Source organism: Colobus angolensis, unplaced genomic scaffold (genome assembly GCF_000951035.1).
Source record: "Colobus angolensis palliatus isolate OR3802 unplaced genomic scaffold, Cang.pa_1.0 Scaffold19, whole genome shotgun sequence".
NCBI classification, from domain to species: Eukaryota; Metazoa; Chordata; class Mammalia; order Primates; family Cercopithecidae; genus Colobus; species Colobus angolensis.
In genome coordinates, this window is record NW_012115043.1 from 8941324 (window position 1) to 8968966 (window position 27643).

General features: G+C 41.5%; 1 protein-coding gene across 1 annotated transcript in view; it reads right to left on the reverse strand.

Annotated features, from left to right (window-relative positions):
* Window positions 1-27643, reverse strand: part of TLN2 (talin 2) — a 284115-nt gene that overhangs the window by 136913 nt on the left and 119559 nt on the right. The window contains exons 11-19 of the mRNA XM_011940468.1: window positions 20304-20459; window positions 15027-15128; window positions 13561-13637; window positions 10278-10458; window positions 9274-9387; window positions 6903-7011; window positions 5912-6120; window positions 5248-5346; window positions 889-1056 (exon numbers count right to left, since the gene is read on the reverse strand). Coding sequence (XP_011795858.1) covers window positions 889-1056; window positions 5248-5346; window positions 5912-6120; window positions 6903-7011; window positions 9274-9387; window positions 10278-10458; window positions 13561-13637; window positions 15027-15128; window positions 20304-20459 — 1215 coding nt within the window. The remainder of the gene's footprint in view (window positions 1-888; window positions 1057-5247; window positions 5347-5911; window positions 6121-6902; window positions 7012-9273; window positions 9388-10277; window positions 10459-13560; window positions 13638-15026; window positions 15129-20303; window positions 20460-27643) is intronic.

Here is a 27643-nt window from a genome sequence, read left to right on the forward strand (position 1 = left end):
AAAGACTACCTAAAAGAATTCTATTTCTATTCCCAGGAACACCTGAAACTCTGCCTCATAGTCCTTTAATGAACAGGGGGGTTCTGTCAGTTCCTTGTCAATTCTAGCAGTGTGGACAAAGAAAGCTTGAGGGAGACAATGCTGCACATCTTACCATAGGCTCTCGATGTGAAGCTGAGCCAGATCACAGATCTACACAACATGACAGGCCATCAAGGCCAGAAACGGACATTTCCCATGTTCTGATGCATCATCACCGAGAGGACACATGAAGTGGAGGGGAAAGGTATTTGGAGGCAGACAGACTTGAGTTATTACTCTAGTTCTGCCACTTACTACTTCTGTGGCCTTAACCTACTAACATCTAAGGGCCTCAGATTCCTCATCAGTGAACTAGAGATAATGGTGCTTAATCCTGCTTGTAGCATTACCGGGCAGATGTAATGAGGGGATGTATGACACACAGAGTGTGTATACCCTGGCAACAATTAACATCCCCACTCAGACACTGTGCAGCCTACAAAGGGTTCCCATAAACTCTGCGGCTTATTTCTGAACCCATTTATAATGCTGTACCACATACGGCAAGAACTATTTTTGTGCAGGTGTAAGAGGCACTGAGAAGTCCAAAGGGGAGACACAGCAATTTGCATATAGAAATGAACTAGTGAAAAGTACCAATGGCCTGAGGACTTGGGCAAAGAACAAATGATAAAAGCAGAATCAGACCACTTATGCTAAAATCCCATCATCACTTAAGACACTTGAAAGAAGTTCTAAAGCTTGGACTATTTGAACAAATTCCACCCCTGCTACCCACCAAATGCCTGGAGGCAGATAACAGCAGATGATACTGGATAGAAAGGGCTGGGGCGCCAGCTGCCTTACCTTGGCACATGCCACAAGCTGTGAGGTGGAGAGGGCACACTGGGTGGCAGCAGCAATTACCCTGTTCTGTAGGACAGTATCTTCGGCCACTTGGGCAACATTCTTTGCCTTTAGTACCAGCATGGCAGCTGCATTGGCAACAGCTTTGGCCAAACTCATTAAAACATCCTGAGAAAAGGGAATCAAAGACTGTTCATTTATTTCTCTCTAATCACCTTTCACAGCCTGAAAATAAACATGTTATTAAAATTCCATTTGATCTTTTTCCTTCAGCACTTCAGAAGTCTTTTTACTTGTTTTTTAAAATGTCAACTTATCCTTAGAGATAATTAAAAAAGGAGACTTGTATCCTAATAACTCAGTCTCTTACATCCATTAAGTAGCACAGGCTTAAATCTAAAATAGTTAATTTGAGGGAAGGGTTATTATTTTAACCACTGATTCACATTCATGCACTTATCTAACACAATGTCTTGACCACGTCTCTTGGATGAGTGGCGGCCGATATGGTGGATCAGGAGAAGCTGAAAACATAGCCAGATGCCACAACATCATGTGCCATAGTTATAATTCATGGTCTCCAAGTCATCATGCCCCACTGCAACTTGAAAATTTATCTTCTGGATTTCTACTTTGCCCAAAGATCCAAGTCGTCATCAGAAATTTAGCCATAGCTCTACCTCCAGAGGGCAACATTTGATGCGCACAGACACATAGCTGGCACCAATACCTACAGCTCAAGAGCCAAGAAATGCTCTGAACATGAGTTATTCTCAGTGTTCTGCAGCCTTCTGGGTAGGAATTAAATTATTACAGAAAGCAGGAAGAGAGCCTATATAAATACACTAGCTATAAGATGGTCTGACTGAAGATGCAAGGAGCTCTGAGCCTTGAAACATCAGTTTATGCTTCAACCCAATGACTAGGCATTCTGCCTGCAGAAAGAAGAATCCTTTGAGCCTACCAGATTTGTCACCCATCTGTTTGACCTGAAGAATAACCACGGTTACAATTAATTTACTTCTTTGCTTTTGGTACTGAAAGTAGTTTATTTGACTTGGAAATGCCTTCCCAAACATACAAGCCATTTTTATTTTGCTCAAACATGTCAAGGCTTTTCCCCTCAAGGAAATACGGTCAGAAGTCTTTATTAATTCATCAGATGATAAAGACCACATTTGATTCTAAATGTAAAGGGCACCCACAGTGTCTTTACAGTGGGATATTTTATGAGAAGATACAATGGAAATAATATTCAGCCTGCACAGTTTTACACAGAACAAAGACTAGATACAATCCAGCTAAAACAGAAACCCATGAATCTATCAAGTAAGCTGATTTTAAAATGGACGAAAACTAAGTGGTCTTCAAGGAGCAGATTATTTCAGTCTTTCTTAGGTCTGTGATGTTTCCTGGCTACCCCAGGTATAATTAAAGCCCCTGGTGCTGAAGCTGAAGATCCTTTTGGGATTTGACTGGCACTTGTCTACCACACAACTTTTAGGAATTGCTCCCACTATGGCAAAGTTACAGTTCCTGGACATTTATCTCAATGCTCCGTGAAAATACAGCTTGAATGTCACAAATTATTAAAAAGATTTTTAAAAATAACTTTCCAAAGTAGGTCATGGTATTCCCTCACTTGACATGAATTCATCTTTTCAGATGGGGGCCAGGATTTGGTCACATAGAATCATGATTGTTCTAAAGGGCTTTGTTAGAATTGTTTAAAGAAATCCTGTTCCTCTTATTAATTTTGTCCAAAAAAATACAGTTAGAAAAAGAATGTGATACTACAGCTATAGCTGCTGACAAGGCCTTTGTCAAAATTTTCAACAAGACCACTATTATACAGCCAGTGTAAAATAAATCTTTGTTAACTATGGGAACATGCAGTACATTAAGAACCCAAGAAAAGCTCTGAGATACGATCTCAAGAATCAGAAAAATAGAGTAAGAAATCCAATGTCAGTTACCCATAACTGGAGGAGGTTGCAGGATCACCTTACTGGCCTGGTCTTTACCTAGAGAGCTTACACAATTGAAAACATTCAAGTCAGGCCTGTCCCTGCTAACAAAGGCTCTGTAGGACTATCACCCTGAACCTGAACCTGCTTCCTTTGCACATCTGAATAGAAACAAACATTAGGAAGCAGGGTTGACATTCATACACAATGAAAATAATCTGCTAAAGCAGGGAGAGGCAGGTAAAGCTTTTAAAAAATACAAGGTCGCATGCGATGTTTTAACGAAGAATTGTCTTTCTCCTTAACCTTCCTTGGCACTTTGGAGAAAACAATAATATTAATACTTTTGGGGAAAGTAAATGACCATGTCAAGATAATTAAGCCTAGTAAAACAACAGCTATTTACCAAGTTCCTAAATAGGTACCTGCCTACAAATAATTATCTGCCCTAATATAAAAAGTAAAGGCCAATGCAAGAGAAGTTTAGGGATATGGAAAGGGAAATCAGGATGGGGACACAATTAACTTGGGTTTAGCAGAATATATTGATGTGCAGTTCATTCTGATTCTAGAGAACTTATGACTGGCCATCTCAATGTAGAAATGGCTTCCAGGAATATTCCTACAGCCCATGATACGAACTCACCCTCCATCATGACATAAATGTACACTGAATGCCTTATTGCACTGCGGGACGTAAGTGAATCCCATAGCCCAGTGCCACAGGCATGTGGAGAGTGAAGGAGAAACAAACACATCTATGCATGAAGGTTGAAATTTCACGTCTCACAACATACATGATCACATCTTAGCTTAACTAACACATCTTTTGCTTATAAAATTTGGAAGTTCTAGATAAAATGGCATGCAAAATTGCCACCCATGAAGCAAGAAACCTGAATGCCAGAGGAAAGCTAATGATCTTTTTGTTCCGTCTATAACATATTATAAAATCATTGCCAAATGAAGAGGTGGTCAAAACAGATGAAGTCAAAAATGCAGGAAAAAAGGTACTGAGAGGTGTCAGGTAGTTAATAAAAACATTGTGTTATTTTCTGGACTTGGTGATATTTGTGGTATGAGTTCATATAAGTTTGCAATTCTTTGTGATTTCTTCTAAGTAAATATTTCACTATATACATAACTCAAAAAAAATTTTTGTTAAGTGAAGGCCAATGAAATTCTGTAGAATCCTAAACAGTGAACTTGACATAGGATTTGGAAAAGGGCATCTTTCAGAGAACCTGGGCTAGAACAGTAACAATTTAATTAGGATATATTTATATATGACTTGCAAAATTAGACACTTAGGAGGAAGAGTAAAGGGCACTGGCCCACCAGCACATAAGCAGCTCATCCTGGCCTGAACTCCCCCAGCAGCAGGCCTCTGTGCCTCACCCTTTGAGGGACAGGGATGGAGGCAGACGAGCAGAGATACCTGATGCTTTCTGAGCTGCTGTGAGGTGATACTGCACACAGTGGTGACACGTGCTCCCCAGAGGGCAAGCAGCACATGTCCCTGGTGTTGAAAAAGAAGGGTCACAAAAAAGACTTCTCTGCCACGCTTGTGGTTTTGGATAAGACACAAAAAGCAAACCACCTCTGGGTACAAAGGAAATTCTCTCTCTGTGTGTGTGTATGTGTGTTGAAGTACGTAGGTTTTCATGTTTATGAGGACTCAAGAACGATGTCATTAAACCCTTCTCCTAAACAGGTAAAATAAGACTGGCCAGGCGCTGATAATCAGAGGTTAGGTGACAGATACCAGGAGTTCATGACACTATTAATATTTCCTCCCTTCTTGTGATTAAACAATGTCCAGCATATTGAAAAAAATAATAATAATCAGGGCCGGGTGTGGTGGCTCACGTCTGTAATCCCAGCACTTTGGGAGGCCAAGGCGGGCCGATCATGAGGTCAGAAGTTTGAGACCAGCCTGATCAACACAGTGAAACCCCATCTCTACTAAAAATACAAAAATTAGCTGGGCGTGGTGGCGGGTGCCTGTAATCCCAGCTACTCAGGAGGTTAAGGCAGGAGAATCGCTTGAACCCGGGAGATGGAGGTTGCAGTGAGCCGAGATCACGCCACTGCACTCCAGCCTGGGTGACAGAGTGAAACTCTAATTAAAAAAAAAAAAAAAAAATCAGGAAAGCTATATATGTGCTTTACAGTGACGAAACAAGGAGTCAGTGAAATGAGTTTTCCTATTAAAAAAAAATATTTTTGGTAACACAAAAAGACCTCACTCCCAACATAATACATCTCAATCACATTCTTGACAATCTCAAAGAAAATTTAGTTAGTTTTCGAAATATTACATTCTGCCTGCTGGGGTCTAAGACCATCACTTAGACTTCTTTCCAGGACTATAAGGCTGCAAATATCTTACCTGGAATCGCTCATCGGTCTCATTCTCTCCAATCTGTCTCAGAAGATCCCCACTGGCTTGTCCGATGCTGCCAGCAGCAGTCAAAACTGTCTGTCGAGGCTGTGAACAAAGAACACACCTTAACTGGAAAGAAAACGCATTTCCTCCAGTGCCATCAGACATGGAAGTACAGGAAGTAGAATCTCATAGAATTTGTTCCCTTTGTCTATCAGTGAGAATCTCAGGTGGTCTGCCGGACAGAAGACATCCTGGTGAAATCCGTGCAAGGAAACATCCAGTGTCTCACAAACCACCAATAGGTATGTGGATTTGAAATGGCCCATTAGTGAGCCTTGTTCAGGTGGTAAGAAGGTGATACGCATTCTGTGGAAATTAGGGTGCAAACTTATATTTCCCTTAAATGTGTGTTAATCATGTGTGTTAAGTTCCTGGGGTTACATCTACTCAAGTACCCTTGAGGGGGAGGCCTTTATACTAAGAGCTCAACCACTCCTGAATGTGGTTGAGCTTCTGCACCCAATTCCACAACTCCAATTACTCCTGCACAGAGAAACGTACCCCATCAGGATGCAAGGAACAGCTGGGGAAGCAAGAGCCCCATGGTCCCCCGGCGGATGCAGCCGTCCCATCAGAACCCCAGTGATTGCTCGCCTCTAGAGCTTACCTCTCCAGAAGTAGGCTGCACAGCTTTCAGCAAGTCTGACACTGCCCCAGCGAGGGTCCTGGCAGCTCTGAGCAAGTCCTCCCCGCTGCCCACCTCATCATCCATGAGGGCGGCCAGCAGCTTCACACCCTTCGACATCTCCGTCAGGTTGGAAGAAATAGTGGTGATCGCACATCCCACAGCTGTGTAGTCAGTGTCTGCAGGGTCACCTGGGAGAGAAAAGAACCATCCCCATCAAAGGAGGGCACATGGTTCTAGTGAGAATTTTCAAAACCCCACGCTGGCAGGAGTTCCTCACCCACCATCCTGCAGGAGTCAGACACCAAGCTTCACATGAGCACAGTGAGATGGCCTGCTCCCTGTCACCACAGTGACTTCAAAAAGGTCCTTTTGCCTGGAGGCCTCAAGCATTGAAACACTGAGTACAACCACCTTTAAAAATCCAAAGGATGTCTCAGCATCTCACAGCCTTTTTCATTAGGCCCCTATCAGCAGCTCAGGGGGTCAACTCTGCTCCTAAAAGGCTGATATGCTGCAGAGTGAAACCAAGCAAGCTCCCAGCTCTCCTCTGAGAGCGCAAGGCTGGGAGCCATACTGTGCCAGAAGAGACCGCTGCTGGACAAGATGGGCGAAGGCACATATGACAGGTCTGTTCATTCAAAACCATTTTCCAACTGTAGGTGCCCAGAAGCGAGAAAGTAGCCTCAATAGACTTTGCAGTATGTCCAGCACACTGACAAGCCATGAGAAGATCTGAATAGGTGTTTTTTAATGAGGATGCAAGATACAGGCAAAAAGCAATAAGATGTTCCTTATCTGCTCTCCTGGGTCACTTGGAGAAAACGCCTACAGCACTCCAAGTGCCTAAGAATAGACTATCCTCTCATAATATGAAGTCCATTGTTCCAATCAACAGATAACTTATATTTTAAAATTAAAAAAACAGCTTTTAAACAAAACTCCAATGCAGCATAAATCTCAAGGGACTTACCCGCCGTGAGGTTAACAACTGAAGCCGTTCCAGCCGTGATAGCATCAACTTGAGAATGGATTTCGTGTTTGGATTCATCGACTTTGTTCTGAACCCATACCCTAGATGCCTGCAAAGCCAGACAACGGCACAACACAATCACAGCACAGAATAACCCAGGAGACCGGAAATGCCCCACCATAAAATCAGACCGGCATTTTGGCTACATTCTTCTTATGAGGCCAGCGCCGACAGGGCCCGTAAGTTATCCTAAACAGTATCCTTAACAGGCCTCTTGCTCCTTCGGAGATACTCAATGGTGTGCAAATTCTCCCTGTGTCTTACATTAATTATGTTGTTTGCGTTTTTAACTTTTAAGATCTTAGGGAGAAAAATTCCACATGGCTTTATTTAGAAAAATTCAATTGAAAAAAAATGAGAAGCGAAAAATCAATGTTTCATAATAATACTGCACATCAGCACTGATAGTAGTTGCTAATTTTCACCTTGCTTTGCAGGGAGCAGGGTGAGAAGGAGGGTGTTTCAGCTCATAGGTGTTCTCTCTCAATGTAGGAAATGTGTCTTGCTTACAACACGCATCGCCTTGAAGACGACTAAAGGCCATGCTCACGTAGATGGTAAGACCCTTCCTGGTAAGATGAGGGGATGGGTCGAGACCCCTGTTCTGGATCCAGATCTACCACTAGTAGGTGATAGGACCTTGGGCAAATCATATCCAGGTCCTGTGCCTTATACTTTTTCTACTGTAGGAATTCAATGGTTTTTAAAAACCTTTCCAGCTCTTATACTTTATATGTTTATTTGAAACTATAAATAGCAAGTTCTCTATTTTCTGGTATTTCAGAACTTACCTAATAAATGATCATTTATCTTGATAATGATGACCCTGCAGTAAGGTGCTCGTCTGCTTCCCAAAATATCCCAAAAATATTCATCTATGTTCAGGATGTGACTAGCACTAAAAATAATTTATTGCATTCTAAATCTTTGAAAACTGGTGAAGGAGGAATGTTAAATCTTAAATATATTAAAACTCTACCTCCCAATTATACTGGATATGGGAGTCTGCCATACATGTTTTTACTCTGGAGTTCTCCAAAGCAAAATGTTTATTGTTTTCGGGTACCTGGGAGAAATGGCACTGAGGATACCAGCAACCTCCACGCACACAAATGTGCAAATGAAAAACTCAGCATTCTGGGAGAACTTGGAAGGCAGTTATCCTGGCAGGACAAGATGAGACTACAGACTGTATCTTGGTTCTGGCCCCTGTGATGGCACCTACAATCCTACAACAGTGGTTGTCAACCCTGACTGGCCATTAGAATCAGCTAGTGAGAATAAAAACCACTGATTCTCAGGCTCCACCCACAGAAACATCGATTTATTTGGTCAGAGCTGGTGCTTTGGGCTTTGTTTTTAAAGTTCCTCGGATGATTCTAACCTACAAAGCAGGGCTGAGAATGACAGTGCTAGCCGGTGCTTCTCAAACTTTAATGGTCACACAAAGAAGTTGGGAACTTGGCTAAAAAGCAGATTCTGTTTGAGTGGGCTGGGGAAGGCCCAAGATTCTGCACCTCTTACAAGACTCTAGGAATTGCCATGCTGCTGGTCCTGGGACCACGATTTGAGCAGTGAGGAGCTGGAAGATTTTATGCAGCAGTAGCTACAGGAAGATCTCTGGGTTAATCACCCTACCTTGCTGAAAAGCTCAATGGTAGTAAGCCAGTGCTTCTCAGAGCACAGTCCCCAGGCATGCAGCGTTGGCAGCACCGGAGATCTTGTTGGAAATGCAAAATCTCAGGCCCTATCCAAGATCCAAAAACAAAAACAAAAACAAAACAAAACAAAAATGGGGGGAGAGTCCAGCAATGTGTGTTTTAACAGGCCTTTCAGATGATGCTGATGTATGCTACAGTTTGAGAACCAGTGGTAGCGATAAAACTAACAAACAGCTAATGCTTACTGAGCTCTTACTATGTGCTAGGGGCCATGCTAAGAACTCTACAGGTGATTAGATCATTGCAGCTTCACAACAACTCTATTTACAGATGACAAAGTGGAGGATTAGAGAAGGCAAGTAGCCCAGATTCACACAGCCAGTACTGGAGCTGGGGTTTGAACCCAGGTCGCAGGATCCTAGGGTCCAAGTTCTCTGCCCTCCCATGGTACTGCCAACAGCCTGCAGTACCCTGTGATTTTCTCCTCCTATGGGTACAACTGAGAGACAAAGTCTCACTATCCTGAAAAAAGCATGGGTTTCCATTTCACCTAGAGACAGAAATTTACCTAGATGAATCCTGACCGAGTGCATAACACTGCTTTCTGCCAGGACAGAGACTTGGCATGAAAACCACTGAACAGTATTTACCATATCCTGGCCGAGAGGTGGCAGCGAGTCGAGCTCACTGAGGTCATCCTGGGCCTGCTGGACGGCATGCATGCTTGTGTTGATCGTCCCCATCAGGGCCTGCTGGGCTGAGGTCTGCAAAGGCAGATGAAGTAAAGCTGTCATCCCACACTCCTGGGACTGACATGGCCCTTTATGCAAAACAAAGCAAAACAGAATTCTGCGCTCGAGACAGAGCAGCCCAGGCTACATCTCAACAAGCGCCTGAACTATCTCCCATTTCAACCTGGAGGCCAGAAATAGATACTGCATTATATTAATAGAACACAAAATGAAGGTGATTGCCATGGAGGGATTATAATCAGAAGTGTGTGAAGAGCTTAATTAGCTGACAAGAAGGCTCCTAAGAGTCCTTGCAGGGGAACTGAGGTGATCCAGTCTTTGAGTACTGAGGACCTCCTCATGCACAGGAAACACGTGGGTGTTAAATGAGAATGCTTCCTGATAGATGCTTCAGGACTCCACCTAAATCTACGGTCAACATACTTTTTCAGAGACAAGTGTTGCTCCTGAGCTTTCAAAAAGTTCTCGTCCAATAGCAAGGGATTCAGTCCCAAGGCCAGCCTGAGAGGCACCGAGCCAGACAGACCAGCACAGTGGAAAGCAATCAATGACTCCCAGGGTGAAACCTCAAGATTGCTAAAAACCTGGTCTACTTCTCAGACTTTCCTAGGGGTATCTGGACCAATCAGCTTGGTGCTGCCAGGACATGGGAGCAGGGTCCTGTCCCTGTATCACAAGTCATGTTGAGAGCTCCGTAATTTTCCAGTCACAGAGGACACCGCTGATACTAAACAGGCAGTGATCCGAGTCATCCAATTTAAAAAATGCACAGCTGAATGATGCATTGTTCAGCGGGGAACTACAGAGAGTTCCAACACTCAGCCCATCACCACCGCTGGTGTCCACCCTGCATGCCGGAGGCTGCAGACTAACAAGCAGGGGAGGAGCACAGGAAGCCTCACCAGTGGCGGCATGTGGCCTCGGTGCATCTGCCCAACCATGACCTGCTGCTGTGGCGAGGGCATGCTGCCAACGTTGAAGGTCTCAGGCCCGCTGGAGCCCGAGCGCATCACGGCCGGCAGCGCCACTGAGCCGTGCTCTGCCTTCCCGGTCCGGTTGAACTGCTGCTGCAAGATGGTGGACCTGCGGGGAAAAGTGGTTTGGTCACTGCAAGGACGCCACCCATGTGGAGTGCAATGAGGAGACCCCACAGATGTCACGTATGTTCCCTGCTTTATGCTGTGAAGGCCAATTTAAAGAGGCACATACAGACAGAGAAGCAGGAATGAAGAAGTGGCATCACAATACTTAGCAGAGCTCTGAGATGAATCCTTTTACAATAAGTAATGTAAATAATTACTCTCAATTTATCCACTTAATAGATTTATGGTATTATGCAATTAGCTGTTATTAAAAATACAAGGCTGGGTGCAGTATCTCACCCCTGTAAGCCCAGCCCTTTGGGAGGCCAAGCAGGGAGGATTCCTTGAAGTCAGGAGTTCAAGACCAGCCTGAACATATGAGACCTCATCTCTACAAAAAATTCAAAAACTTAGCCCGGAGTGGTGGTACATGCCTACAGTCCTAGCTATTCAAGAGGATGAGGTGGGAGGATCACTTGAGCCCAGGAGCCAGAGGCTGCAGTGAGCTACAATCATGCCACTGTACTCCAGCCTGGGCAACAGAGTAAGACTCTGTCTCAAGAAGAAAAAATGACAACAACAACACAGATTCCTATAATAATGATGTCCCAGGTTTTAAGTGAATGTTTTGATATGTTGATATATTATTTTTGGTAAATCATACCTGAAAGAACATTCACTAAACAGGTATCAACCTTCTGCCAGGTTCCATTCCAAGCATCAGAGATACAGATCATTTATCTGTAGCTTGAAAGGGGAAATGTGGAAATGAAGCTAGGGGGAAATCTCCCACAGCTTAGCTCCCTCCGTCAGGCCCACCACCATTGACCACGGAGGATGTTTCACTGCCTGTAGAGCCTTGACCACGTGAGCCTTTGGCACCTTCCCCAAATGCTTTCAGGTAAATATTGGGAAGACTCCTACGGTATCTAATAGAAAAATTGCATTTTTAATTTTTTTCTTTTTTCGGCTCACTGCAACCTCCGCCTTCCAGGTTCAAGTGATTCTCCTGCCTCAGCCTCCCAAGTAGCTGGGATTACCAGTGCCTGCTACCACGCCTGGCTAATTTTTTGTATTTTTAGTAAAGACAGGGTTTCATCATATTAGCCAGGCTGGTCTCGAACTCCCGACCTCAGGTGAACCACCTGCCTCAGCCTCCCAAAGTGCTGGGAATACAGGAGCCACAGCGCTCAGCCAAAAAATTGCATTGTTTACTTTATATTGTCTTGGAATGAAGAATAAGTGCAAAGGACACAGATCGTCTGGAGGTAAGAAGCCTGAGGGTGGTGTATGTTCCTCAGAAGCCCAGCAGACAAACCCACAGACAGCGTGTGTGTGTGTTGTGAGGTGGAATGAAGGTGCAGATGCAGCTGCATGAAGAGACAGGGGCCTCTGTCCCAGGGCCCTCGCACCATCACAGATCATTCCCTGTTGCCCAGGGCAAGGCTCGATAGCCATGCTGAGATCCCAAGCATTAGGCATCCATGGAGAAACACTGCAGTCTAGGGGTGGGATGGTGAGAGACTAGGGAAGGTGGGTCTGGAGGCTCCAGTGAGAAGTCAGTTGCATTCTGAGATCTCAGCCAAGGATCAACATAGGAAGAAGTGGAAGGTCTAGAGATGGGGACCATCCTGACCATTCTTCCTGCTTGCCTTGATCAGACCCCACAGTGATGCCGTGGGGAGTGGAGGAGGCTACAGTGGTCCCAGGCAGGGGAAGGTCCCAGCCCTCTGGTCTCAGACACTTACTGGGCTGCCCCTATGAGAAGCAAAGCACAGCAGAGTCCTCTGAAGTGAAGCAGATCACCCTGTCAGAGAGCACTAGCTCACTAATTTACATCCAATGGCCATGAATAATTCCAAGGACTTAAGGTGCTCTGCCCAAGGGTGGCAAGTACTAGAAACACATCATATCAAGTTTGGTTCTAACTTGCATACTAGTGGGGACAAATGGAAAAACACCTTTTGGGTGATTAAGAAGCAAATTATGAGAAACTGGCAGCAAGGGTGAAAACGTTAGAGAAACTACTATAGCTAAGCAAGTTTAATGGACTGGAAGATGCTAGAACTTTCTAGCAGCATACTATGGGAAACATCGCAAGATCTGAATTTGAGTCCTGACTCTACCACATATGTATATCTCAACTAACTTTCATGAGCTTGTTTCCTTATCCGTGGACTGGGAATGATAGCACTTGGCCTCCCTTTTGCATAGGGAGCTGTTGTTGGAATTCCAGATGAGACAGAATGTCAGACACACACACTAAAGAATAAAGAACAGTCATTACATTGCTCTATTAATATAAAAGGGATGTCTGTATAGGTTCTCCATAAAAAACATTTACTAGATGTTACTTAATTTTAATAAATCTATCTCCTCATCTACAAATGGCGCTAAATTGAGAACACTGTGATTTTAAAATAATGATTGTGAGGATGATAGTTACAATAGCAAGTGCTATGTTCCAGGCATTGTTTTATGTGCTTTATTAGTAACTACCATGGAAATAAAACCTACTTAGCTGGTAATATCATTATCCCCATTTTATAGATGAGATCATGCCAGAAGAGAATTCAGTAACTTCCCTAGGGCCACACAGTGGAACACAGACCCCAGACTTGAGCCCAGTACGAGTTTCCATGTTCTTCACCACTCGCCTGTACTACGCTACCTCACAGCACTCGAGACAAGCGTGGCATGCAGCAGTGCTTCACTGAAACTGCTCCACTCGCTACACGCCCTCCTCCCACAAAAGGGGCCAGAATCAAACAGAGGCTCATCCTCTGACCTTGATGGTATGATTCGATCATGAGATTTAAATCAGAAATGCGGAACAGGACTCATGAACACTTACTGCCTCAAAAGACACAGTTAAATGCCACACTTTGGTCAATGCTTCCCTAAAATCCTCAGCCTCCCTCACGAGACTTTTGCCACTCCAATGCTGCTGGTCTGGGGACCATGCTTGAAGAAGATTCAACTATATCATCTGCTGTCATCTTCGCCAGGTGACAGGCTTCAGAGCAGCAGGCTCCAAGCTGGCAAGAGGAAACCTGCCCATCTAGGGAGAAGGTGGTTCTCTAGTGCTCTTCATAATACTTACTTTTTTGGGGAAACGGACTCTTCTAACATGGTTGACTCCTCATCACCTTCTAGTCCAAACCGATCTTTACTTTGTTTCTGGAAATGCAATAAAACAAAATGCAAAAATGAAACCCAGGCTGGGCACAGTGGCTCACACCTGTAATCCCAGCACTTTGGGAGCTGAGGCGGGTGGATCACTTGAGGTCAGGAGTTCGAGACAAACCTGGTCAACATGGTGAAACCCCGTCTCTTTTAAAAAACAAACAAACAAACAAACAAAAAAAACATAAATCAGCCTGGCATGGTGACAGGAGCTTGTAATCCCAGCTACACCAGAGGCTGAGGCAGGAGAATTGCTTGAACTCAAAGGTGGAGGTTGTAGTGGGCCGAGACTGCGCTTCTGCACTCCAGCCTGGGTGACAGAGCAAGACTCTGTCTCAAAGAAAAAAAAAGAAAAGAAAGAAAAAAAAAAAACAGCAGGTCTTCATACAAGGACCTTTAAAAAAACATTTTGAAGGGACACAAGTGAAAGTGTTGAAGCTTACTCAAAATTCTTTATACTGGATATTTAGTAAGTGATGGATGAACAAAAGCATAACAATAAACAAGAGAAATATATTATTTAATATATAGTTAAATGTCATATTTATTGCACAGACTTCAATTTTACATAGTAAAAAATCAAGATGCACATATTAACATTCTATTAAAACTTGGTTTTTTTAATGGGCTGTATCTTGAAACCTTAAGAAATCTGTTTTTCTGTATACTACTATGGCATATAACCCCATTACATTTGTTTAAAAAAACAACAAAAACACGAAAACTACAAAGATCATTTTTAGCTCCTCAATCCAAGTTTCCACAGAGGCTGAAAAGCACAGTACAGCTATGTGGAAAGGAAGATGCTGAGGGGTGCTAGGCTCATTCATTAGCTAAGTGATATGCTATTGTTCACTGCCTGGTAGTAAATGATACAAATATGTGCTACAGAAAAAGCAGGAATTCTCATAGGATCTTGAGGTCAAATATCTCATACTTAATTAATGATTAAAGATGAAATTAGTAAATCAAGTTTTATTTATTTATTTATTTTTTTGAGACAGAGTCTTGCTCTGTCGCCCAGGCTGGAGTACAGTGGCGAGATCTCAGCTCACTGCAACCTCCGCCTCCTGGGTTCAAGCGATTCTCCTGCCTCTGCCTCCCGAGTAACTGGGATTACAGGCACTCATGCCTGGCTAATTTTTTTGTATTTTTAGTAGAGACGGGGTTTTACCATGTTGGCCAGACTGGTCTCTAACACCTGACCTCAGGTGATCTGCCCGCCTCGGCCTCCCAAAGTGTTGGATCACAGGCATGAGTCACCGTGCCTGGCCTCAAGTATTTTTTTTAAAAGGGCTTTTTTTCCCAAGGTACCCACACCATCGAAACCGAGCCTTTTAATAAAGCAGTCTTGCTTTTCCAATTTGCATCAATACAAAATACCTTTTTCAGGATGATGTCAATGTAGCCTGCAATCAGCTGGGATATCTGCTCTCCCTCGGTGGTTTGTACTGAATAGTAGCTTTCCTGATACTCCCCAAAATCCTGAAAAGACAGCATTGGAGGAAATACAGCTAAATCCGATATATCAGCATTTTAAAGGCTAGGAGGTCAAGCTCTAGAACAATATGACACAGACTTCATTTCCCCTGCTCCTTCTCTCTAAACACAAATACCCTAACATTTATTGAACAATATTCAACAATGGTAAAAGAGCTCTCAAAACTGAAAAGACGGACTGGTTGGGGGCCTCAGAACATGCAAAACCACAATGTGGTTGAGTTCTTGGGTTTTCCTTCCTGTCCCACATACCCCCAAGACTAACAGCTGGAGAGGCCTGAACACTGGAACCTCCAACAGGCAGTTCCTGAAAAGCATGCTTTTAGTCAAAGAAACAGGAGAAGGGGAGCCCAACAGAGACTAATTTGGGGAAGTAGTCAGGATCTCCAACTCCAGCTCAACAACCTGGGCTGACATTCACCGGAAGCTGCAGAGCAGTGAAACCTCAGACCCTCTCAGGCCCTTTTCCACAACCCAGGCAGGTGGATGGTCTGATCCTTTTGCTGCAGCAGCCACAGTAAAGCCCTGTGTCTCCCTGCCCTCCAGCCAGTGGCTTAAAGAGACTCAGGCCCAGTGCCTTCTGGTTCCTGCAATGAAGGTCACCCAGCAATAGCAGGTAGCCTAGGGAAGTGCCTTCTGCCTTTATCAACAGAACCAACAGGGTTTGAGCAGGAACCTTAGTGTCAAAAGAAAAAATCAGCCCAGAATAGCAATGAAAGGGCTCAGAGAATAAAATTGTCATTGCAACTTAAGCTCAAGAAAGTAGGCCAGAACACTACACACTAAACCTGAACAAAGTGGCCACCTGCTAAAATAGAATATTTTGGTAAGATCAAAAAGTCTCCTAATACGCTGGGCACAGTGGCTCATACCTGTGATCCCACCACTTTGGGAGGTTGAGGCGAGAGGATCACTTGGGCCCAGGAGTTCAAGACCAGCCTGGGCAACATGGTGAGACTTCACCTCTATAAATTTTTTTTCTTTTTTTAATTAGCCAGGCATAGTGGCATGAGCCTGCAGTTCCAGCTCAAGAGGCTGAGTGAGGAGGATCGCTTGAGACCAAGAGGTGAGCTATGATCACACCACTACACTTCAGCTTGGGCGACAGAGTGAGAGACTGTTTATTAAAAAAAAAAAAAAAAAAGAAACTCTCCTAATAACCAAGATGTCTAGGATGTTTTTAAAAAAATAAATATTCATATCAAGAGCCAGGACAACCACAATATGAATGATAGACAATCAACTCATGCCAACACTGAAATAAATCAGATATTGGAATTAAAAGGATTTTAAAGCAACCATCAAAAAAAATGCTTCACAATAAACTACAAATTCTCTTGCAGCAAATTTTAAAGTATAAAAAGTTCCAACAAAGAAACAGAAGTCATAAAAAGGAACCAAATGGAAAGTACAGAACTGAAAAAGGCAATAACCAAAATTTTACAACTCACAGGATAGACTCAATAGTAGTGTGGAGCTAATAAAAAATAAAATCAGTAAACCTGAAAACAGATGAACAGCATTTAGTCAATCTGAACAACATAGAGAAAATAAACTAAAAAACAGAGCTTCAGGGATCTTCAGGACAGGAACAAAAGATCTAACATTAATATCATCAGAATAACAGAGAGGACAATGTTGGATAAAAATAAAGCATTTGAAGAAATAATCACAGAAAACTCCCCCAAATTAGTGAAAACTTAAACCCACAAATTCAAGAAGCTGAGTGAACTCCAAACAGAAGAAATCTTAAGAAGCCCATACCAAGAATTTTGAAAACCAGAGATAAAAATATCTTAAAAACAGCCACAGAAAAATGATATATTACCTACAAATTGACACCAACTTGAATGACAGCAAATTTCTCATTAGAAACCATGGAGGTAAGAAAGAAGTGGCATGACATGTTTCAGATGCTAAAACAAAGGAACTGTCAATCCCAAATGCTGTACCTGGCAAAATTACCCTTCATGAATGAAGGGGAAATAATAACGTTCTCAGAGGAAGAAAACACTATGAGAATTTGCTGCTAGCAGATGTACCCTTAACAAATAGCTAAAGGAAGCTCTCCAAACATAAAATGATAACAGAAGGAGGCTGGGAACTTTAGAAAGGCAAGAAGAACAATGGGGTAGATAAAAATAAAGGGAAATGTAATAGACTGTTCTTCACCTCATGAGTTTCTTTCATCACATTTTCTGTTCAAAACGGAAGCTGTAACACCATCTTATGTGGTTATAGACAAAATAACCATCTTACATATATGCAGAAAAAATATTTAAATAATTATACTCAAAAAGTGTGGGGAGTGGGTACGTAAAAAGACCTAAATGGAAATAAGGTTTCTACACTTCACTTAAAGGGGAAAAGCCAGTACCAGTAGGCTGTGTTTAATTTTATATGCACATGGTAATATCTAGAATAACCAATGAGAGCACTACACAAAGTGATATGCTTAAAATGTAACACACAAAGCAAACTGAAACTCTAAAAAGTGTCCAAGTAACCCACAGAAAAGGCAAAAAAAAAAAAAAAAAAAAAGGAGAGAAGCAAAGGGGACAAACAGAAAAACTACAAAATGATAGACTTGGGTCCTAATATATCAATAATTAGCTTAAATATAGTGTAAACACACCAATTAAAAGACAGAGATAGAATGGATTAAAAAATACACAACCCAACTAATTATGCTCTCTACAAGAAATTCATTTCAAATATAACAATATATGCAGGTTGAAAATAAAATGACGGAAAAAGATACATCATGCCCACATTCGTTTTATAAAAAGCATTGGTGGCTATGTTAACATTAGATACAGTAGACTTCAGAGCAAAACAAAAATTACTAACAGAAAAGAACATTACATAATGATAAAACAACTTCTCCGTTAAGATATAGGAATCTTAAATGTACGGGCACCAAACAACAAAGCTTCAAATTACATGAAACAAACAACTGACAGCTGAAAGAAAAAGTAGAAAAATCCACAATTATCATTAAGAACCTCACTCTCGGCAATTGAGAAAACTGCCAGACAGAAAATTAACAAAGATATTCATTCAAAAGACTGGAACACCACCATCAACTAATAGGGATCTAACTGGTATTTACAGAGCCCACTTTACATGATAACAGCAGAATATATGTTCTTTTTGAGTACTCATAGAACACTCACTGAAAATGATATCCTGGGATATAAAAACAAACCTTAAAATTTCAAAAGGACTGAAATCATACAGAGTATGTTCTCTGACCATAATGGAATCAAACTAAAAAATCAATAGTAGAAAGACAGCAGAAAAACCTCCAAACACTTGGAAATTAAATAAAGGCTAGGAATAGGAAGGAAAAAATCACGACATAAAATGAGCTTATACGCATTATGCATTATATGCATTATGCATTATGCAACATTAGGCTTTAATCAAAATACTGATGTGCTCTCTTTTGCCTGAGGTAGTTAATGAGGTTATCATAACTATTTATTTTTTTAATATTTTTTTTTTTTTTTGAGGCAGAGTCTCGCTCTGTCACCCAGGCTGGAGTGCAGTGGTGTGATCTCAGCTCACTGCAAGCTCTGCCTCCTGGGTTCGTGCCATTCTTCTGCCTCAGCCTCCCGAGTAGCTGGGACTACAGGCGCCCGCCACCACGCTCGGCTAATTTTTTGTATTTTTAGTAGAGATGGGGTTTCACTGTGTTAGCCAGGGTGGTCTCGATCTCCTGACCTCATGATCCACCCGCCTCGGCCTCCCACAGTGCGGGTATTATAGGCGTGAGCCACCACGCCTGGCCAAATTTTTCTTTGCAATAAATACTTGGACCTAGTTTAAAAAGACCAATAGTATTAAAAGATGTAAAACAAAACACAGTTGTTCCCTGTCCTACACATTCTCATATTCACTTTCTACCACATACCCCTCCAAAGGTAACCACGTTCAACTGTTTCGGTGGTTTCTTCTAGTATATCTAAATAATATGTTTATATTGATTTCTCGATTTTTCTAATTTAGCAAATATCCATGACTTCCTGCAATGGAAGGTGAGGACACAGCTAAGTATGAACATTCATCTTTCGAGGGCCATACAGGCACAGCTTTTACAGCTACAGGAGGACAGAAGGTATGTTTTCTGATGATTCCTTCTAATTGGCAGGAACCTAACAATCTGTAGTCAAATTAGACAACTAATGACTTCTTCCACGGTCCCTTCTTTACACAGTTTTTTTTTTTTGTTTTTTTTTTTTTGATATCCTATTATGGTATCTTGCATAGATAAGAGGTGATATTTCAAGCATTCACTAGTGACTTCACGAGTCTTAAGAAATTGACAAATTCTAGCACTTTTTGATTTTTCTTATTGCACAACTTGCCCTACCAACTACCTGCCCTATTGTGTTTCACAAGTAAATGTGGCTATAGTTAAGGCATAGAGTTATTACTCTGCTAACAACAAATATTGAAATCAAGAGGAAGAATTCAGAGGTCTGAAGACCTAAAACAAATATATTCTCACTACTTTCCATAAATTTTATACTAAGCATCTAATCATCTTCATCTTATTCAATCCTAGCAGCTCTGTAGGCATGACTATCACCATTTTATAGCTGAAGAAATTAAGGCTCAGAGAGGAAAGGTAACTTAAACAAGGTCACAGAGCTGGGAAATGACAAACTGGATTTCTATAGTAATACTATCCTAAAGTCCACATTATTTCCACTGTGTACTATGCTGTCTTTCTAGGCAGGCTGAGAAAACACCCCTCAGCAAGATAATCACAACGCTTAGGAAAATATAAAACAGAGAGGGGGCCTTTGTGTGTCAGAGCACTAAAAGTTTCCTTTCAGTATGTGCTAGGGATGTCATCAGGAACACAGAACTGAGAATCATCTGGGTGAGTGGCTTTTTCTAGATAATGAACTAGAGGCTGACTTACGCAGAGTACAGAGAAGAAACAGTGCCTGAAGAAACCCAGGCTTGCTGACCTCTTTTACTTCTGGACCCATCCCCTTCCCTGCCCATGGGCTTGCACCGTTTTCCTCACTCCATGCTGGCTCTCCAAGGCCAGAGAAACCCAATGGGCAAGAACCTGGTCTTTCTCCTGTTCCCACAATATCACCCAAGGCCACGCCAGTGCTCTCCTTGCCCTCTGCCAGTCCCTACCAGTGTGAAGCTCTTGGGTGAGGCTGCCCAGCGCTTGACGGTGGTGAGGGGCCACTCCTGCAGCACCTCCTTGGTCTTTTCATCCACGCGCATCACCGAGTCTTTGGTGATTCCCAGCAGGCGAGGCACCAGCTTGTTCTTGCCTTTCATCTTTTCCTGAAACAGGAGATACCAAGAGTCAGTGCTCTTCCTCTGAATATACCTGACTTTGCCAAGGAATCAGTGATTTTTCAACGTTTTACCTGCATACACTGTGTTTCAAAACAGGCAGGGCTATAGGAAAACCAAGGTTTTGAGGCTAGGTGAGTAACTCATTAAACTAAAGGTACGGGAACCCAAACAAAGACATGAGAAGTATGGAAAAAGCCACAAAGGCATGCCTCTCAGGAGGGCAGCTTGCTCCAAAAACAGACTACGTCAGAAAGATGGGATAGAACTGAAAAGACATCCAGAGAAAAAGAAGCAACGGTGAATTCCAGGTACTATCACTTCCAGTGGCCAACTCAGTGAGTAACAAAAGAGGATTAATCTGAGATTTAAAATTAGCTTAACTAAAACTCTGCCAAAGTAGAATCTTCTCATTATGAGGAGACACAGCTTCCTGCCCTTTTGTAAATCTCTGAAATATATTTCTGCTTGGATTCTTTGTTTTGGAATTTTGTATATCTACTGATTCTTAAAACATTGTATAACTAGTTTTAATAATGTTTTAAGACATAGTAATGTCTATTAAAATAATGGACCCTTAGCTCACAGTCATACCAAAACAAATTAAAGAGAGATTAATAATTTAGGAAGAACATCCAAGTGAGTATTTTTGTGATCCTTGGGTGAGAAATGATTTCCTAAGAAAAACACCAACATAAGAAGCCATAAAGGAAACAATAGGCTTAACTCAAAATATACATACTTTTGATAGATTTGGGGGAGGGGAGCAGAAACTAAAAAAACCTCACAAAAAATGAAAAAGACTGGGCAATAAATGTTTCCAATGAATGTAATGGCAATAGACTTCATATACTGTCTATGTGATGTGTTCATAAATCAACAAAATAACTGCTGAAGAATATGAACATAAAATGTTTTTGAAATAACACCAGCAAATAAGTTTTCACTTAAAATAGCTGAGGTTTTTTATTAAAATTAATACTCAGATTTGAGGAACATGTGAAGGCGGTCTGTAATGATGAAAGCTTAAGACAGCAAAGCTTTCATGAGAGAAAATGTGTCAGTATCTATCCAAACCCTTAAAAAGTCCCTACTTTTGACACAGCTAGCTTTTATGAACTTAGTCTAAAAAACAAAGTTATAAATGTGTGTAAAGATTATGCCACATGAAGCTCAACCACAGTACATCATGGTGAAAGCTAGAAACCATCCAAATTTTCAGACAACATTGGGCCCATTCAGGGTGCTATGGCTGTAGATGAAACAATCCAAATTTTCAATAACACAGGACTTAATACATAAATTATGATATATCCAGAAAACAGATTACCCTACACGATTAAAAATCATATTATAGAAAAATAATTGGTTTTATGGAAGTAAATTATTCATAATATATCATAAAAAAACAGAATATAGGGCCTAATCTTAGGGGAAATAAAAATTTTAAAATAGGCATATGTCCATTAAATGAAAAAAATGGCACTGAACATCTCATGTGTTTTGTATTATTTTTTCATGCTTTTCCTTATTTCCAACATTTCACTTAATGCATGTATATTTTTAAGGTTGTCAGGAAAACTTTTCAAGTCATATTTGCTGAAATCTAGCAACATCTCAACTGCTATTCTCAGGGGCATAGACATATACATTCACACAAAGGATCCATTTGTGGATGTGTCTACACACACCCAATACAGGGTAATGGCATTTAAAACACAGCTGGAGCATGCTAGATACTTAATAAGCATCATCTGTTCATCTTCAGAGCATCTCCAAAACACTGGTATCATCATTTTTCACTTTGTAAGTGAAGTGCCCAAGGCCAACAATGGTGAGTGGTAAAGCCATAATTTGAACACAGATTTGAGTAGCTCAAAAATATCCAAAAGCTGACTGTCTACTGTAGTTGACTGTCTTCTGCTGGAAGCAAAGAGAGAAAAGGCCAAATCCCCCCCAACCCCAACCGCCCTCACCATGGGCATTTGGTAACCCTCAGATGGTGACAGTCACCCACACCCCCAGCTTCCTCAGGGAGGACACCATTGTGTGAGGAATCTACCTGGGTTTCTGAGGAGGGGAATATTCCTCCCTGAATCTTAAGTCTTAAACACTGAGAAGGGTCAGATTTTTTTCAAAGAGAGGACAGTTCCACAAGGGTGAGATCAGTGCAGGGCAGACAATGTCAGTTAATCTACTTTGGCTTCGGGAGCCACACAGAGTTTTAGGTTGAGAGGCTCTAGGCAGCTAATTTAGTCGCACAGGGTTGGCACAAACCCAGCTTCTGGGACCCAGAAAGGGGACTGGAGATAAAATATGGTTTGCAGCTGCCGCCTTCATTCTTTCCCATCTGCACTGATCCCCAGTGAGGGATTCTGGGGTGCGGGAACACAGAATCGTGACGGATTGTCCTAATTCTTGTCAAAATCATTCCAGATTGGGAGAGGAAGCCACAGTGAACAAACAAGTTACAGTGGACTTTCTATCAGCAGGTCACAACTGAGGAAAAGGGGCTGAGGGAACTCAAAAAATACTGAACTGTCAACAGAGACCACCCTCAAGGGATAAAATTACTTCAGCGCCTACACACACAATGCAGAGCAGCTGGAGAAAGGTAAAGTCGCAAATGGCCGAGATCTGTGATCATGATGCAAGCTCTTCCCTGGTGCAGAGACCTGCCTGAGAGCCTCAGTGACAGGGATGTGAGGGGAGGGCCACAGGGTAATAAAGCTCCCTCTTTCCTTCCTATGCCTCAAGTCTCAGTAACCCCCACACCACTCCTTTCCAACCTTCAACTAAACAGACCAGCTTCCTTTTATCTCCAGTAGACAAAGCAGGCTAAAGCAGGCACCAGTGAAGATTCATCTATCTCATATACCAACATACACACAGAGTTGTAGCTGTGATTTCTGCCAGCCATCTAGAAGCTTCTCTCTCAAGGTGGTCCTGATTAGATTGTTTTTGTTTTGAAAACGTCTGCAGCTTGTATAACACAGAGGCAGGTGAAAGCAGGCATTCTACCAAGGAGAAGCAGGATTCGTTAATAAACCCAAACCCTCCTCTTTCAAACATATTTCAGCTGCTACTCCGGGTTTAGCCCTGGCAGCCAGCTGTGATCAAGCCTGCTGTCTGCAGACTCTTCTCACAGGTGCTGAGATTGCCTGATTCTGGCATCACCTCTGCTTCACATCTGAGATCCAGAACTGGATGGAGGAATGCAACTGGACTGAGCTTCCAGCTCCCGGTCCTTCACTTCAATATGGCCCAAGCCCAAAGGGTCCTCCCCATGATCCAGCTGAGCTCACTAGAGTTCTAGATTGGCTTCGCCAAAGGGCTGGTTTGCGTGTTTTGTTCTGTCTTCAGTATATTTCTTTCTTTTAGGGGCATGGGAAAAAACGGCTGCTCAAGAGCAAACCTGCAGACCCCGTTTCTTAGCCATTTCTCTCCCTGCAAGTGACTGCCAATCCATTTTGACTACACTTGGGATTCTGAGCTGCTCTGAACGCCCTGTCTGGTGTTTTTACAGTTTAGGGGAGAAGGGGGTCTGTTCCCCAGGTAATCTAAAACCTCAAGGCTCTGGCTATGTCCACAAAAAATTTTCAAAGGCAAATTTAGAAGTGAGAAGAGTTACACAGTGATTTGCTGGAATAAAACAAGATTTTATGCCAGTCATGGGAAATGCCTTACTGTTGCTTGTGGGGTTTTGGTGTAGCAGATCATGATGAAATGCAAAAGAAGCCAATGAAAGAAGGAAGAATGTAGACATTTACAGCTCCCATTTATGGAGATTTATATGAGGCAGTCCCCTTTTCTGTATTAACTTATTTAAACCTCATAAAAAGTCATAATTTTATGGGTGAACAAACTGAAGCTCAGAGATGGAAGGTAAGGTAACTTATCCAAGGTCACATTACTAAGTGGCAAAGCCAGGATCCAAACTGAAGTCCTTCTTTTCCAAAGCATATTTCCTAGCCACTGAAAATACTGCTGCCTAATGCTATTCTGTGTGAATTCATTATATGGCTCGCAGACATGCTCTGTACGGAGGTGGGTAAACTATGCCCATTGCTAAATCCAGCTTATTTTTTATGGCCCAAGAGCTAAGAATGAATTTTCTATTTTTAAATTTTAAAAAAATCAGGAGGAATATTTTGTGTGACAAAAATTACATAAAATTCAAATTTCAGAGTCCATAAATAAAGCTTTGTAGAAACATAACCATGCCATTCATTTACATTTTGCCTATGGCTGCTTTCATACTACGGGGGCAAAGTTGAGTAGCATGATTGGCAAAGTCTGAAATGTTTGCTAGCTGGCCCCTAGGGCCAGGGATTTGGGAAATATGGGAAGAGTTCAGTGTCTGGGATAATCTAAAATTTATCAGGCCAGGTACAGTGGCTCATGCCTGCAATCCCAACACTTTGGGAAACTGAGGTGGGAGGATCACTTGAGGCCAGGTGCTCAAGACCAGCCTAGACAACATAAGGAGATCCGTCTCTAAGAAAAAATAAAAATAAATTAGCTGGGTGTGGTGGCACGTGCCTGTAGTCTCAGTTACTCAAGAGGCTGCAGTGAGCCATGATCACACCACTACATTCCAGACTGAGTGATAAGAGTGAGATCTAGTCTCTAAAAAACTAATAAATAAAATTAATCAATATCCTTATTTTCCAGTCACCACACTTGTTTACATACATTAGCTCGCTTACTCATCATTAGAGCTCTATAAGGAATTATTCCTATTTTTCAGATGAAGAAACTGAGATTTAGAGTTTAGGTACTTTCCCTAAGGTCATATAAGTTTCTACTATTTCTCACACAGGTGTAAATTACCATCCTGGATTCTATAGGACAATCTTCCCAACTCCAACATGCAAGCATGCTCTATTACAACGACACCAAGTTTAATACTGATTTTTAGGACAAAATGTTCATAGACATAGAAGAAAATATGATGTAAGCAGCTCTAAGCACATGAAACCAGTCCTTTCAAGGTATCTATGACTGATTTCAAGGCTGTGTGGTTTGAGTAAGTATGTTCAATATCATTATCAATTATAATTTCATTTACTTATTTAGAGTTTCTAATAGAAGCCTATAAAAATAGTGAATGGGAAAGTGGAATTACTAACTTTTAATTTATTTCCTAAATTATGCTTTCATTAGCATAATTCCTTCACAATTTAATGCAATGTTCGGTTTGGGGCATGAGAAATCTGTCACTGATGTCTTTTAAAGAATTTATTGTCCCAATTAGTACAACCTCTATGGAAAACAGTATGGAGATTCCTTAAAAGCTAAAAGTAGATCTACCATTTGATCCACTACCGCTACCGGGTATCTACCCAAAGGAAAAGAAGACATTATATGAAAAACACACTTACACACGTATGTTTATAGCAGCACAATTCACAACTGCAAAGATGTGGACTCAACCTAAGTGACCATCAACTAATGAGTGAATAGAGAAAATGTGGCATATATACACCATGGAATACTACTCAGCCATGAAAAAGAACAAAATAATGTGTTTTGCAACAACTTGGATGGAGCTGGGCGCTATTATTCTAAGTGAGTAACACAGGAGTGGAAAACCAAAAACCATATGCTGTCACCTATAAGTGGGAGTTAAGCTATGAGTACACAAACGCATACAGATGAACTTTAGCGACTCAGAAGGGAAAGGGAGGGAGTAGGGCTACAGATAAAAGAAGTACACATTAGGTATAATGTACACTACTTGGGTGACGGGAGCACTAAAATCTTATAATTCACTGTTATATAATTCACCCATGTAACAAAAAACCACTTATACCCCAAAAGCGATTGGAAAAAAAAAAAAGTGTACCTTAGGTATACAATTTTTTCTTTTTGGTGCTATTCTGCATGTGATCTCTTTTTATCAGATACTCTAAATGGTTTTGCTAATTTTTACGTACATACTCTAAGGGCTTATTTCACATGGTTGACATATGCCTTATCAATTTCCTTGGCCAATTTAATCAATTTAATAATAAACCTGAAAATTAAAATGATTGCGTATTGTTAAAACATGTACGGGATCCATAAGCTGAAAATTACAAAATGTTGAAAGTGATCAAGGAGGCTCTCTATATCATGTTTATGGGTTAAAAGATTTAACAGAGTAAAAATGTCAATTATCTCCAAATTGATCTATAAATTTAATGCAATTACTATCAAAATCACAGCAAGCCTTTTTGTAGACATAGATAAGTTTGTTGGAAAGTATATATGAAAAGGAAAAAACCTAAAATGGCTAAAACGATTTTGAAAAAAAAGAAAAAAGGGAATTTATCTGATGTTAGGGCTTACTTATACTAAAGTTGATCACGACAGTGTGATTAGCAGAGGGATACATATTTGAACGAGAACAAAACAGAGAACCCAGAAATAGACCCATAAAGATGTGCTGAACTAAATTTTGACCAAGATGCAAAAGCAACTCAATGGAGGAAGAATAGCACTTTCAACAAATGGTGCTGGAGTAAGCTGATTATGGTGGGGGTTACCCAAATCTATAAATATGACAAAACTGCATGGAACTAAACACGCACAAGTACATGGAACGCTAGAGAACTCTGAATAAGGTCTGTGGATTGTACTAATGTCCTTCTCCTGGCTGTGTTACTGTACCATTGTTAGCATTGGAGGAAACCTGATGAAGGGCACATATGACCTTTCTGTATTACTGTTATTTTTAAAACTACAGTCAGTTTTAGAATATTTTTAACACATCAAAAAGAACCCTGCACCCTTTAGCCATCATTCCCCTATCTCCCTTACCACACTCTTGAGCAACCACTAACCTTCTTTCTCTTTCTATAGATTTGCCTCTTCTGGGCACTTCACATAGAGGGAATCATATAGTATGTGGTCTTTTGTGACTGGCTTCTTTCACTTAGCATAACATTTACAAAGTTGATCCATGTTGTAGCATATATCGGTACTTCATTCCTTTTTATGGCTGAATGATATTGCATTGTATGGATACAACATAAATTGTCTACCCATTCATCAGCTGATGCTTTGTGTTGTTTCTTACTTTTGGCTAACACTGCTGTGAACACCTATGTGTAAGTTTTTATGTGGATACGCACTTTCAATTTTCTTTGGTATATATTCATACAAGTGGGATTGCTAGGTCATATGGT